Source organism: Eptatretus burgeri, chromosome 5, assembly GCF_056783735.1.
Source record: "Eptatretus burgeri isolate ZD-2024b chromosome 5, Ebu_testis_v1, whole genome shotgun sequence".
NCBI classification, from domain to species: domain Eukaryota; kingdom Metazoa; phylum Chordata; class Myxini; order Myxiniformes; family Myxinidae; genus Eptatretus; species Eptatretus burgeri.
In genome coordinates, this window is record NC_140965.1 from 11,297,535 (window position 1) to 11,313,797 (window position 16,263).

Genomic DNA, 16,263 nt, shown 5'->3' on the forward strand with positions numbered 1-16,263 from the left:
GAACCGCTTAAGCGGTTCGTTCCGTGCTGCAGAGATAACCGAGCGGAGTTATTGTCGACCTCGACGGTTAGGATTATTTACCGGGCGTTTTAAACCCACTATCAATCCCTTACGTGATGCAAGATGGAGATTCAATAAAAGGAAGGAGACGAAGCAAAGCGGGAAACAGTTCAACAAGCAATGCACATTTATTTACACACATGGAAGCACGTATTTTACAGTCATACAATCATGCAACAAAAGCAAATGCAAGGAAAGAGTTAACACCGAATAAAAGGGGGCAATTATTTACAACACTTAAACAGTTCTACTTGTTGGACACGGCGCCACAGCATGCATTCAACCCGAAAGAAAAGAAAGCCACCCTCACAGGCAAGGAGGCAGACAGGTCCGTAGACCAAATGTACGTGGATCCTGGAGGATCGGCCAGGTCCACGAGACTGGGAAGGTCTTACCCGCCTCCTCGTGACGCGATGGCGGGCAAGCCACAATGTTCGCGCAGCTGCGCCCCGACTCCGTGTCCCTGGCGTGGTCGGCGAGCCCTCTCCGGCGTTGCGCCGCACGAGCTGTTTTGTTGGCACCACGTTTAGGGTGGGGGAAGAACGGGGCCCCCCGGCACTATCTCAGCGCAGTTGGGGGGTGGGGGAAATTGCTGATGCTCAGGGAGAGGGGAATGGCTGGCTGGCTTGGACCCCGCGATGAGACGAGCGACCCCCACACCGCAACCTCGTTGCCGACCGCAGTCTTCACTTGACCGCGCGAACTCAACTCAACTCCGCACTGAACTGAAAACCCAACTCAACTGATCTCAAAACCCAACTCAACACCTGAGTTGCCTTATACTCGCATCTTTATACGCCTCAGGAGGAGCCTATATGCAAATATTCGGATCAAAACGCGATTGGAGGCGGGGCCACGCCACCCTCTGTTCAGCCATTGGTCGGGCAAAAAGGGGGCGTGAAGCCTTCTTGATCCGAATTCCTCTCTCGGAAAGGCCACCATTCGCGCTTGCAGCTCGATGCGTTTGGCACCAAATCGCCGAACGGGCCCTAGACAGCCCGACATTCAGTGTTCACAGGTGGTGCGGTTGGTAGTTGTGAAGGAGAAAGGCGAAGGTGGTGGAGTTGTTCGGGGGCGTTGTTAAGCGTCGTTAGAGAATGGCGGGTGAGGCGATGATTGTGGGGTTGGGTTGTGGAGGAGAAGGTAATGGCGGTTTGGTAGAGTTGTTCAGGGGCGTTGTTGATGGTGGCGATTTGGTTGTTGGGGTGGTGTTTGAGTTGTTGGCAGCTTAATGGTCGAAAATAACAATAGAGAAAGACAAATGGCTAACTCAAAGTGTCGCAGCCCGGATGAATCACACATATTCCGTCTATACAACGGGTTTGGGCTAACTACATATGAACTTACCGATATATCTCCTCTGAGGACTCTTTATGGTGTAATGCGAATTTCCACAACCGTAAAAATATACATATATATATATATATATATATATATATATATATATATATATATATATATATATATATATATATATATATATATATATATATATATATATATATATATATATATATATATATATATATATATATATATATTGTTGCGGATTCGCGCCCGCCGGCGTGCGAACGGCCACGTAACTCGAATCGCGGCACGTCGCCCACCGGACGGACAATCCCGTCGTGACCCTCTCGGACTAACGCCGGGAACTAGTCACGGGTGGACCTTTCGGCCTCACCACGATCGTGCCAATCGGCCCCCGCGTGGGATAGGGTTGCTCGCCAATTTCGAACTACCTAAGTACCCACACGGAGGGTAGACCGGGCGATCGCACCTCGCCGCAGGTCGACTTCGGACACGAACCGCTTAAGCGGTTCGTTCCGTGCTGCAGAGATAACCGAGCGGAGTTATTGTCGACCTTGACGGTTAGGTTAGGACTAACCCTAACCCTAACCCTAACAAATCGACTTCGGACACGGGCCACTTTAAGCGACCCGTTCCGTACTATCGGGATAACCGAGCGGTGTTATCGTCGGCCTCGACGGTTCGATTAATTATCGGGCGTTTTAGCCCACGACCAACCCTTTACGTGAAGTAAGATGGAGATTCAATAAAGGAAAAGACGAAGCGAAACGGGAAAACAGTTCAACATAAAGCACATTTATTTCGCGATGAACGGAAAGCACACATATATGTAAAAGAAGAAGAAGAAACACACAATAATGCACAAAAAGCAAATGTAAAAGCAAAAGACAATGCAGAGCTGACCGACTACCGAGCACACGGCAACACTTATACAGTTTTACTTCACAGACGGCGCCGACAACACATATACTCAAAGCAAAAGAAAAAGGGACCACCCTCCACTATAAGGGGGCAGACGGCCTGGGGCCGAGACCGCGTCGGGCCTACCCGTCTGATGATGAGCCGCAAAATGGCGGTGGCGCCCCGACTCCGCGGGCCTCGCTGGGACTGCCTGGTATGGGGTGGGAACGGGGCCCCCTTCTCGCACTATCTCAGCGCGGGGGGAAACAGGAGGGGGTTGTTGATGCTCGGGGGAAGGAGGATATCTCCCTGTCTCGGGTCCCGCGACGAGCGTCTCCACCACGACCTCGGTCGCGTTGCCGGCCTCTCCCCTCCGCAGCTCCCTGACTCTGACACGAGCACCCCCTCGACCGCCTTCGCCGCCGCCACCTCTCCAACTCTCCACAGCTCCGTCCAACCGCCTTCTCCGACTCCTCTCCTGACTGGCTCTTCCCAACTCCACCGACTCCGAACTGCTCTTGACTGACTACTACTGCTTCTTCTTCCCAACTCCACCGACTGCGAACTGCTCCATTTGGCGAGCGAACGCAGCCCTTTATAGCCCCCGGGGCCTCGCTCCTTCGCCTTCGACCCTTCACCTCTGGCTGGCTCCCCATTGGACCGAGGAAAAGTGGGCGTGAATGCTTTTTAATCCATGAATTTGCATATAGCGATATTACTCCAACGCACCTGGAGGCGGGGCCAAATCGCCCCACGCTCGCCGATAGGACGGAACAGAAGTGGGCGTGAGTCGTTTTTGATCCGTTTTCTTCGGAAAGGCTGTGATGTTTCTGCACACGCTGCTCGGTGCGCGCCCTGCACGAGTCCAGTATCGGTGCCCACAAGCGGCGCGGAAATGGCGGTGATGCGATGGTTGTGAGAGCGAGATGTGACGGTAAAAGTCGTGGCTGTTGTTGTTGTTGTGAAGCGGCGTTGCGGCTGGTGGTTGTTGTGTGATGGCTGTTGAGACGTGGTTGGTGGTGGTAGTAATGGCGGTTGGTCCAAAATAAAGATAGTAAAAGAAAAACGGCTATCTAGAAGGGTCGCAGCCCGAATGAATGACATTTATTCCCTCTAAACAACGGGTTTGGGCCTAACTACACATATACTTACAGAGATATCTCACCTAAGGGACCTGAATGGTGGTTTGCGAATTTCGTCAACCACAACAATATATATATATATATTGTTACGAATTTCGGTCCGCCCGGCATGCGATCGGCCACATAACTCAAATCGCGACCGCGTCGCCCACCGGAATGGACAATTCAGTCGTGACCCTCCTTGGAACTACCGCCAGGAGTTAGTCACGGGTGGGTCTTTCGACCCCACCACAATCGTGCCAAATTGGCCACCCGTGCAGAATAAGGTTGTTCACCAAACTCGACCTACCTAAGTACCTGCGCGGGTAGTTAACCGGGCGATCGTACCTCGCCGCTGGCCGGCCTAGGACACGAACCACTTAAGCGGTCCGTTCCGTGCTTCAGTGATAACCGAGCGGTGTTATCGCCGGCCCCGACGGACGTGATTATTTACTGGGTGCTTACACCCCTCTACCAATTCCTTCCGTGATGCAAGATGGAACTTTCAAACAAGGGAAAGGACGCAACGAAACGGGGAACAGTTCGACAACCACATTTATTGCACAGAGATACATTTATTATACAACCACATATGTCGTCAGGAATGCAAAACACTAACATGCACGTATACAGAACAAAAGCAAAGCAAAAGGTGCTACGACCGTCGATAAGTAATTATGTACAGTCACTTATAGGGTTTTACTCATGGGACTCGGCGCCACAACACACATTCAAAGAAAAAGCAAGAAAAGACCCCCTCATAGACAAGGGAGTCAGACTGGGCCCGTGGGCCTAATGCGCGTAGAACCTGGATGAGCGGCCAGGTCCATGAGACCGAAGGGTCTTACCCGTGCCCTCATGGCGCGATGGCAGGCAAGCCGCGATGTCAGCGTAGCTGCGCCTGGCTTCATGCCCCTGGCGTGGTCGGTGAGCTCTCTCCGGCGCTCCCCGTCTGCCTTTCCCATCGGCTTCGAGCTCCGTCTCCCGACTTGACTGCCCCACCGACACTGCACTCGACTTGACTGCCCCGCCGACACTGCTGCTGCCACTCCACTGCTCCCACTTTTCCGCGCTCTCCAGACCCTCCAGACTGCTGCGAGCTGCGTTGTGCTCGTGCTTATATAGGCCGAGGGAGGAGTGTATATGCAGATTTGTGGATCACAGCGGGTTCGGAGGCGGGGCCACGCCACCCGATGGTCAGCCATTGGATGGAAGAAAAGGGGGCGTGAAGCATTCCTGATCCGCTTTTCGAGGCGAAAGGAACGCATTCACAGCCCATGGCACGATGTGTGGTAGAAAGGCGGAGGTGGTGAGAGTTTGCTGCGGTAGTTTGGGAAGGGTGTTGGTGGTGGTGATTTGGTTGCTGGCGGGCGTCGTTTGAGAATGGCGGTGAAGCGATGTTTGCAGGGTGGAGTTGTGGAGGTGGTGGTGTTTGAGTTGTAGTTGTTTGGGAATGATGTTGGTGGTGGCGATTTGGTTGTTGGGGGATGATTGGTCCAAAATAATGATAGAGAAAAGAAACACGGCTAACTCAAAGGATCGCAGCCCGAGAAACACGGAAAATCCCTCTAAACAACGGTGGGGAAATCTAACTACACAGATACTTATCGTCATAACTGATCTAAGGTCCTTTATGGTGTATTGCGAATTTCCACAGCTGTAACAATATGTGTGTGTGTGTATATATATATATATATATATATATATATATATATATATATATATATATATATATATATATATATATATACATATATACACATACACAGGCAATCCTCGGGTTATGACGGTCGCGACGTACGACGTTTCCTGGTTACGACGCATCTCTCATAAATTAAGAAAAAAACCAAGCGCAAAAACGTCCGAAAATTAGCCACAAAAAGTGATCGATCTTGCTTTGAGTCTAATCTGCACAGTAGAAACACCCCGACCATCCACTCTCTGTGTGTTAACCCATTCTTCAAGTTCGTCTTCCAGTTTGGGCCATTGGCATTTCCTACCTCTGAAAACCTTTGTTGACTTTTTGCAGCGAGAAAGTTCACCCCTCTGTGAGTTTTGAATTCCTCGTATGGCCGTCTTGTTTCTTCATACCGTACTCTTACCAAATCAATATCTCTCTAAATATATTCTGAGGTCGCAAACTCATCACTGAAGAAAGCAGGGAAACACACAAACAGCTGAGGTGATCAGGGAAGACACTTGGAGTGTGGATTGAACTTTTTCTAGCTCAGTTGTGGTTTACCTCGCTCATTCTACGTTTTTCAAGTTTTGGTTAACAATGCAAGGAAATAAACGTAAATATAAATACCATATAGATAAATAACGACGTCGATCCAAGTAAGAAGAATAGCCTCTCTGCGATGAGTCAGGAAAATTAATTGACTTTCTGCAGGAAGAGGACTTTTACAGTGTGTTTTTAATTCACGAAGAGTCAAAACCAGTTTTGAAACCTAATGTGAATCTAAACATAGACGGGAGACTGACGACAACAACTTGATTTGGCCTGAACGCGTCATCGGGAAAACCCGCAACATCGGAAAAATCCATAAACAAGCCGCATCGTTATTATAGCCGCAGAGGTCGAAGTTGAGGGAAAAAGTTGTGGCTATTAGTCCGAATTTTACGGTCGTGCTTTGGCTGGAAGACCACCATCAACGGCATATCCCAATGAGCCTTATGTTGATTCAGGAGAAGGCTAAAAGATGGTTTGAGGAATGAGGGGCAGAACACACTAAAAGGTGTGTTCCGACTTACGCGGAAAATCGCGTGACGACGCGTCGTAGGATTGGAACTCCGTCGTAAGTCGAGGACCCCCTGTATGTATAAAAATATATGGATACAAATAAACACGACAGTGACTGAAGCTTTTCGTGCTGCATCACTCAGGGTAAAAATTCGCAGCAAGTGAAGAAGGAAGTGAAGGCGTGTGCTTTATACGCAGGTCTCAATAAGGTAGACGCTGATTGGTTCAGTCGTAATGACATCACGGTCAATCCGAACACCCATTGGTCGGCTCATCATCTTCACCTCGAGCTCCCATTGGCTGGAGCAAAGTTCGCCGATGATTCACGTTTGCAGCCACATCCTGCAGAGAGGGGGGAGAGGCCTCCCCCAAGGTCCATTCACCATTAGGTACCGTACTTCTTGATCTTTCCATGCTGAAAGAGACTCAGAGATCGTACAAATTCCTTTTGATGACATAGTATTGGATCTTTTTGCAGTATGTTGGAAGCAACCTTCATCCTTACCACCAATCCAATACTATGTCATCAAAAGGAATTTGTACAATCTCTGTGTCTCTTTCAGCATGGAAAGATCAAGAAGTACGGTACCTAATGGTGAATGGACCTGAGGGGAAGCCCCTCCCCCTCTCTCCAGGATGTGGTTGCAAACGTGAATCATTGCACAATGCACAACCGAAGGTCCTCACTGACTTCTTTCTTCTTCGCCATGCTGACCATGACCTGAGAATGATTGCATCAGCTCCCCTTAATTTATAGTCTAAAAGCAGTGTTGTTCCATAACATTCCTCACTGTACATTCAATGGACCACATTTGTAATGCATTGAGATTGTATGCACACATCTTGGAATAATTGCATAACATTATAAAAAATCTTCGGAATATCAAAAGCATGTGCATTATCACAGACATTGGCCTCAATTTTGAGACTTGGTATGGGGTATGAATAATTTTGGACAGGCATAAAAACAGAAATCTTAACATTTCTATTGTTATGCTAATAATGTTGAGCCAAAATAAATGTGGATTTGTACATGCCAACTAAATGTCCTTGGGTGAAGTGAAAGTTCCACCACTCCAGCTTGTAGGTATGAGATCAATGCAAAACTCTCAGATTTTTCACAGGGTATGAATAATTTTGGGCTTAACTGTAAATGAACAAACACCATTGCATACAAGCAAATCCTACCGAACCTGCTTAGCTTGCAGCCCATGACTCCAGATTCTCTCGAGCAGGTCACAGAGGCTCGCAATGAGGGTGCTTTCTTCCACTCCAGTCAGTGTCACCTCACCATGGCCCAAATCCACAGCTTCCTGGCCCATTTTTTCCACAAGCATGCGTTTTGTCTGAACATCAGTGGGAACAGGGCCTCAATATTAAATTCCCCAGAATGTCCCCAGGTCATCCTCCATCCTGACCAGTCATCTTTTACCTACTCACACCCCCTACTTCACCCAAACTATTTGCAAGTTGCCATTTTCTTCCCTCTTATCTCACCTCTTCCCGTTTGTTTATACCCTTATTGCATACGTGTTGTCCCACTGTTAATGCATTACCTTGTACCCTCTGTCACCGAGCTCTTCTTCGAGTCAAGATTTTATATCAAACGAGTCATCGGCGTTCACAACCATCCTTGACCAGGTTGTGAAACGTCGGCAGAGGTCCAAATTTCTTTTTCTCTTCCACCCTCACTTTTATTCACTTTTAGATTTGTTTTCTTCACAACCGATTGACACAAAACTGTCAACATAAGAGTGACTACTCCTGGACAAAGTTGCATGACGATTGGTTGGGAAATGCAGCCAGCATTCCAAATTCATTCTTTTCTGTTGGCATGGGTTGCAGGGTGTTTCACGTATCAGGAATAAATAAATAATTCCTTTGTCTCGACCTTCCTGCGGTTCTTTTTCCATGTCTAATTTCAAAATCAATAAGTTTTGCCTGATGGTTGCTTAATTTTTTTTTTTTTAAACAAACAAAAAAAAAAAACAATGGTTGATCTGATATTCTTGTCATGAGATTTTTAAACCCTTTCACAAAGCTAATATATATATATATATATATATATATATATATATATATATATATATATATATATATATATATATATATATATATATATATATATATACATACATATATATATATACATACATATATACACACACACACACACACACACACACACACACACACACACACACACACACACACACACACACACACACACACACACACACACACACACACACACACACACACACACACACACACACACACACACACACACACACGCTTTCATCACTTTTCACATTTTCAACACAATAAATTGAATCTGAAGATGAAAAAGACCTTGCAAACACAGCTTCATCAGGGTCTACAGGTGATAAATCACAATCTTTGTTGCTTCAAATAATTTAAGCATCAACTGCTAAAAACAAAACAAAATTTAAATATATTATTAAGAATGAAGACCCACTTTTACAAATTTACACGTTTATGTCTTGACCCCTGCTCTTCATATCATGGCACAAGTATACACTTTATTTATTTATTTATTTATTTATTTCAAACAGAGATCAAGGCTTGTGGAAGAGCAACACAATTAATATATGGTGAGAGGACAAGAACACCAACGATGAATCAGAGAGAAATCACCAAGAAGGTGGACAAGGGACACAGGCAGAACACATGCAGGACAACAATGTGGTAAAGGGAGACTAAAACAATGAAACGACAAACGAGCCAAAAGCATTGTAGATGAAAGACTTCTCTCTACCTTGAAGCGACATTCCTTGAGCAGACCCTCAACAAACTTCCAATTTGTCTGAGCAAATACAGACGGTGACAGGTCAGAGAGCTTGGGCTGTCGAAGACCTTTATTGAGGCCCCTTGTTGCCTATACGAATGCACAACACCAGGAAGAGAAGAGGATGCTCATCAAGAAAGCTGTAGTCGTTGACCCAGTCTCATTTTGTACTACTTACACCTTCTTTACCACATCCGGCTTCCTCTCTTTATGCAGACCCTTGCTACGTCATTTACAGGGGCCCAGCACCATTAATGCAGTGTCCCACCCCACCCCCTCAGATTCGATCAGTAATTTACAATTTATTGAAGTATCAGCACACAATGACTTTTTTGACAGGTATCATGGGGAATATGCCAGTAGATGCAAAGTTGACTCAACATCTCCTCCAAAGGACTATGCACTCGATAATGAATCACCTGACCTGGAAAGGATCAGAATGAGAGTTTATAATCGGGCCCAGAAACAATCAAACAAGTAGACCCAGAGGTGAGTATGCAACCTCTGAAGTATGCCGTTGCCCCTCCATAGTTTTTATATATACATATACAGTATACACACACATAAAATACACTATATATATATATATATATATATATATATATATATATATATATATATATATATGTATATACATACATACACTGATGAGCCAAAACACAGGTGAAGTGAATAACATTGATTATCTTGTTACAATGGCACCTGTCAAGGGGTGGGATATATTCGGCAATAAGTGAACAGTCAGTTCTTGAAGTTGATGTGTTGGATGCAGGAGAAATGAGCAGGAGTAAAGACCTGAGCGACTTTTACAAGGGCCAAATTGTTATGGCCAGATGACTAGGTCAGAGCATCTCTGAAACGGCAAGGCTTGTGGGGTGCTCCCGGTCAGCAGTGGTGAGTACCTACAGACAGTGGTCCGAGAAGGGACAAACCACAAACCGGCGATAGGGTGTTGGGTGCCAAGGGCTCATCGATGCGCGAGGGCAACGAAGGCTATCCCGTCTGGTCCGAACCGACAGGTCTACTGTGGCACAAGTCACAGAAAATTTTAATGGTCGTCACGGGAGGAATGTGTCACAATCCACTGTGCATCGCACCCTGCTCTGCATCGGGCTGTGTAGCCGCAGACCGGTCAGAGTGCCCATGATGACCCCTGTCCACCATCGAAAGTGCCTACAATGGGCACGTGAGCATCGGAACTGGACCTTGGAGCAGTGGAGGAAAGTCGCCTGGTTCGATGAGTCCCGTTTACTTTTAGCTCACGTGGATGGCCGTGTACGTGAAAGTGTACGCCATTTACCTGGGGAAGTGATGGCACCAGGATGCACTGTGGGAAGACGACAAGTCGACAGAGGGAGTGTGATGCTCTGGGCAATGTTCTGCTGGGAAACCCTGGGCCCGGCCATTCATGTGGACGTCAATTTGACACGTCACCTACCTAAACATCGTTGCAGACCAGGTGCACCCCTTCATGGCAATGGTATTCCCTGATGGCAGTGGCCTCTTTCAGCAGGATAATGCGCCCTGCCACACTGCACCAATTGTTCGGGGATGATTTGTGGAACATGATGAAGTGTTCACAGTGTTGCGCTGGCCTCCAAATTCTCCAGATCTCAATCCGATTAAGCATCTGTGGGATGTGCTGGACCGACAAGTCCGATCCACGGCGGCTCCACCTCGCAAACAGGACTTTAAAGATCTGCTGCTAATGTTTTGGTGCCAGATACCACAGGACACCTTCAGGGGTCTTGTAGAGTCCATACCTCAGCAGGTAGGTGCTGTTTTGGCAGCACACGGAGGACCAACAGCACATTAGGCAGGTGGTCAAAATGTTTTGGCTCATCAGTGTATATCATTAGTATTTCTCTTTTACTAAAAAGAGATCAACAAGAAATACATTATGATGCAAAATATCAAAATTCAACATCAAATGATGGAGTGCCAAAAATGGCACACATTTAAGCTACAGGTCAGGTCAGGTCAGGGATGGGAGTATGCGCCGGAGCAGCGTGTTGCTGTGTCCACTTTCTGCCGGTACTCCAGGAGCCTCCGTCTGGCCATCCCCCAGGCAGATGACTGACCCATCCCAATCACCTTGAGATTCTGATTAACCTGCTGCAACCACGAGGCACGTGGTTGGCCCATTGGCCTCCTCCACTCACGAGGCTCCCTCGCTGAGAGAATCTGGTGAGCAGGGTCAGCATCAGGAAAACGAGCCACATGTCCATACAGCCGCATGTGACGCTCATGGACTATGCAGGTAATAAATCTCATACGAGTCTCTCTCAACAACCGCTCATTGGACACAAAGTCTGACCAGCGTTAGCCAAGGATTCTCCAGAGACCTGGTACTGAAGGAGTCAAGTCTCAGTCTCAGATCCCTGATCAGAGTCCAAGTCTTACATCCATAGAGCAAGACCAGATGCACCAAGGATCTGAAGACTCGGACTTTCGTCCACCCGCACAGGTACCGCCAGCGCCACACCCCATGATCCAGTGAATCCATGACTCCCCAGGCCTGACCCAGATGTCTATTCACCTCTGGCTCATAGCCAGTGGAGACATGAATATCACCACCAAGGTAAGTGAATCTCTCCGTGACCTCAACATCCTCGCCACAAACAGGTACAGACAGAACAGCAGCATCCAAGATGTCATTGAAAGCCTGGATCTTAGTTTTGACCCAAGAAACCCGTATCCTAGCGGCTCTGGCTCCAACTCATTCAACACCTCGAGGGTCCCCAAAAGAATATCCAGAGTCTCCGCAAAGATGACTGCATCATCTGTGAAATCAAGGTCAGAGATCTTCACCTTCCCAAATGATGCACCGCAACTTGATCTCTCTGACATGCTCCCCAGAATCCAGTCCACACAAGCGTTGAAAAGTGTGGGAGCCAGGACACACCCCTGACAACTCCAGTAACAACTGGAAACAAGTGGTGCCAGGCACAAAAAATCCTGCCCATTTAAGGCATAAAGTATTTTGGGGATCAAATTTAAATTTGATACATCCTTAACCTGAATGTTGATTATAAGGAATAGAACAAAGAACATTTAGTCTTAGTTTGAAGTCAATTAAACCATTTTTGACAAAGTTATGACCGTAAAATGATTTTGACCTTTCAAGGCCACGTAAAGTCAAAGGTCATGGTGTCAAATGAAAGCCAATAAAGGACTTGATATATGTCTTCCATAGTAAACAAGCATATTCCTAACATTTTTTGATTTATAATGGAAAATTTGTCATTTTCACCGATGACCATGACCCCCAAAACTTCGGACCCTACCGATCTTCACAAATATGCATTTTTCACGAAAGGAATGGGTAGGATTATAAGTGACAAATAGAATAAGGTTCACTATAAGCTTAGTTTGAAGTAAATCAGATCATTTTTGACGAAGTTATGAGCGGAAAACGATTTTGATCTTTTCGTGACCTTGACCTGGACCTTGACCCAATTGGACCCAAAAGTTAATGGGGTCGTCCAAGGTTCATTGCCCACCTGTGGATTAAATTTGATAGTGTTTGCTAAAGCCGTTTTGCCGTAAAGTTGCGAACAGACAGACAAACAAACAGACAAACAAACCGGACGATTACAATATCCCGCCCCCTCCCTCCGGGGGTGGGGGGGGGCGGGATAATAAGTCTGAGATGGTATCACCACCTCTCACAGCACTCTCAGTACCAGAGTATAATTTAGACATCAGATTGATCAGTTTTGGTGGCACTCCACGAAAACCAAGAATCCTCCAAAGGGCATCCCGATTCACTGAATCGAACACTTTACAGAGATCAACATAATCTGCAAGCAGCCCCTGCCGAAATACTCGTCTGCGTTCGGTGAGGACCCGAAGGACAAGGATACGGTCAATCGACCTCTTTGGTGTAAATCCTGACTGCTCTGGACGCTGGTGCTCAAGTAGGTGGTGGTGAACCCTGTCAAGAATTATCCGAGCAAAGACCTTGCCCGGCACTGAGAGCAGCGTCACCCCTCGGTTGTTGTTGCAGTTCTGGTGATCACCCTTCCCTTTCCAGAGAGGGACAGGCAACAAGTCCCCCCCTTCCAGTCAGTTGGAATTATGCCTTTGTTCCAGGCAGAGTACAGAACTGCATGCAATGACATGAGTGCAGCATTTCCACCAGCCTCGAGAGGTTCAGCGTGGATGCCACACATCCCAGGAGCTTTACCCCCATTTCAACCAGTTCACCGCAGCCTGTGTTTCCACAAACGAAGGTGGATCACAGTTGATTGAAGGGTCAGCAACAGAGATAGTAACACCCCTGACATCCAACTCAACAGCTGGTGGGTCAGCCTGGAACAGCCGCTCATAGTAACCAGCCCAGCGGGCCTTCACATCAGACTCCTCCGTCAAGAGCCCACAACCCTCCACTATAACTGCAATACACTGAGGGATGGGCTTGGAGGAATACAATGTGCAAATTCCCCTGTAAGCAGGATGAGAATCACTTGACCACAGGTGATACTCTACCCCCTCAAATATTCCTCGCACATCAGTTTTCTTGTGTTTGTAAGTTTTGCAGAATGAAGGGTTTTACAGTGGCTGGAGTGCAAATCCTGCCACTAACCTTCTAAAAAAAGTTACCCAACTGCAGGAGGACATCCGCAGAAAGTTCGGCACTAGATATGGATAGCCGTTGGCTCACAAGGAGCTCCTCCGGCCTATGACAGGTTTTGTTTTTAATCCTGCTGGGTGTCCATATCCAAACACCCTTCTCACCAGGAAACCTGGTGGGGGATACGGTTTAGTCACCGACAACCCGACCATGAAACAGGTTAGTACAGGTTTACATGGTACCTGTAAGCAAGTCACAGATCTCAGCTGACATGACCTGACAATAAGCTACAGTCTCAGCAATAAACTTGCAAAAGTTTTCGTTTCCAATGAAAATATCACCAGACATGGTGGTGTGATGGATCTTCCACTCTGAGTCTGAGAGGTCGATGTGTCGGACCCTGGCCAAGTCATAGCAAAGATTTTTAAAATTGTAAGCGCTGCTCCCTTGCTTGCCACTCAGCATTTTTAAAAGGATAGAGCATGGACAAACAACCATAGTGCAACCTTGATGGGCATAATGGTCTCCTCCTGCATTGAAGTTCCTTTATTATGTATAAAAGCAAAAATCTAAATTGACTTCCGTTTACCTGCTGGAACATAAACCATTCATTCATCAACAAAAAATTGCTCTCCACCGACTACGGCTCAGAAGGATTACCTCCGTATGGTCGTTGTCTGGTGGAGTTGATCCTCCTGGATGCCACCTGTCTTGCTTTCGCCACATAGTTATGGGATTTTGTTTCCCCCACCTGTTTCCACCAAACATTTCCAAGAATCAAGAATACTCTATGGACAAATCTCACGCACGAATTACTCGTGACAAAGCAATAAACTGGTTGCCTCATCAAATACGTGGGACAAGAAATCAATAATAAAACACCTAACAAGGTAAGAATGTTCTACTTTTACCAAAAGAAAATGGGGGGGGGGGGAAGGAAAATATTTCCAAACAGAAGGACATTGTTGCAATAGTTACATCAGAATAGTTTTACTTATTCTGGATATGATGGCATTATGGTGAGGACAGTGACATCACATGCATGATGAGTTTAAATCAAACTGAAAGGAGTCAAATTAAGGATGTGTATTCCAACTTCAAGAAACCAAGATTTTCTCAGGGGAATTACCATGTCACTATTGGATTATCATTAAAAATTAAAACCAAGCAAGCACTCAAATGACCTTCAGAGGTGTGCTTTCCTTTCCTGATGTGACCTGCAGACGGCAACATTACACACTTGGTGGTAAACTTGGTGCAAGTGGTTCTGAGAGGGTGAAAATGTCATCCTGCTTCCCAAACACACCTTCCTAAAGATGGTGGTGCAGCAAGCACGTCTCTCTGCAGTCGAGGGAAGAACCCTGGGGCGTACTTTCCCTGGCCGATGCGCATGTTCAGCAGGTGTGGATGCACGGCCGTGTGGTCCACTTTGTTCAGCCTTTGCAGGATGGGTTCCTCTGCACACAGCATTAAATGATGAGAGCGCTTACAGCATCACTATCATCTCCCTTCATGCTCAGAAAAGACACCAAAGCAGTGAGTCGTGGAAACTTTGCACAGGTAGCTCCTCCATGCAAGCTTTGTGGTTGAAAGATGCTGAGCTGGATAGCTGGATAATATTGTTGGAAATCGAACAAGAGCAACATTTTCCAACAACTTGCAGAGTAGCTGATCAGGTTGCAGAGGAAAGGTTGAGCAATCCGAATGCTATATCATTTGTTTTTTTTAAAAACAAATTCAAAGTGTGTTACTAACTCTACAATGACACTGCACAGATATGTTCCACTGTGGTCTAGGCCTGTCATTAAATTATGAATAAGAGAGTTCATAGAACACCTTACCCGATGCAGTATGAAGGAAAAGGACATGGGAAGGTCTTTTTAACTGTTGCTTTGTGTTTTGCACTTAGCAAACAGCACTAGGTTCCACCATATTTGGCTGAATGCTGAATCTCAGTGATCTCACATTTACTTTGCCCTCAGTGCATTAGGCAACGTAAATAGTGTTCCAACTACTGTTAAACGGAAGGTTTTTTGTTTTTAAAGTACCAAGAAGGCGATTTGTGTTCTGCAGTATTCAAGTATACAATTCAATTGAAATAAAAATCCAATTAACATTTTTTTGGGATGTTGTGGTCCTTGTGTAGTACCCAAGAGACAATGTTGGTTCCTTCTGTTGAAATCCTTGTCATTGCTTCAGCCATTATTGTGCTACGTTGGATGACATTTATCAACAATTCGGTGGATGATCTATTCGGCGATTTTGCGATCTCTCGATTTGGTACTTTCGCGATGTATTCTGGCATCTTTTACATTCTTATTATCCTCCCCCCCCCCCCCCGGAGGGAGGGAGCGGGATATTGTAATCGTCCAGTTTGTTTGTCTGTCTGTTTGTCTCTGTTAGCAAATTTATGGCAAAACGGCTTTAGCAAACACTATCAAATTTAATCCACAGGTGGGCAATGAACCTTCGATGACCCCATTAACTTTTGGGTCCAATTGGATCAAAGGTCAAGGTCACGAAAAGATCAAAATCGTTTTTCGCTCATAACTTCGTCAAAAAGGATCTGATTTACTTCAAACTAAGCTTATAGTGAACCTTATTCTATTTGTCACTTATAATTCTACCCATTCCTAGAGTGAAAAATGCATATTTGTGAAGATCGGTAGGGTCCGAAGTTTTGGGGGTCATGGCCATCGGTCAAAATCACAAATTTTCCATTAAAACTAAAACATGGTTACGAAAA

General features: G+C 46.2%; 2 protein-coding genes across 4 annotated transcripts in view; one reads left to right on the forward strand and one right to left on the reverse strand.

The window, feature by feature from the left end:
* LOC147025842 (DENN domain-containing protein 5A-like) overlaps nt 1-16,263 on the reverse strand; it is a 93,800-nt gene that overhangs the window by 50,802 nt on the left and 26,735 nt on the right. For all 3 annotated transcript variants that reach the window (XR_015058025.1, XM_085880718.1, XM_085880717.1), the window contains 4 exons: nt 14,824-14,974; nt 14,178-14,268; nt 8,912-9,031; nt 7,326-7,478 (listed from right to left, as the gene is read on the reverse strand). Coding sequence is in view for 2 of the 3 variants with exons in the window: in XM_085880718.1 (XP_085736844.1) it covers nt 7,326-7,478; nt 8,912-9,031; nt 14,178-14,268; nt 14,824-14,974 (515 nt within the window). In the remaining variant the exon portion in view is untranslated. The remainder of the gene's footprint in view (nt 1-7,325; nt 7,479-8,911; nt 9,032-14,177; nt 14,269-14,823; nt 14,975-16,263) is intronic.
* Nucleotides 1-16,263, forward strand: part of LOC147025843 (importin-7-like) — a 183,479-nt gene that overhangs the window by 49,565 nt on the left and 117,651 nt on the right. The window lies entirely within an intron of this gene.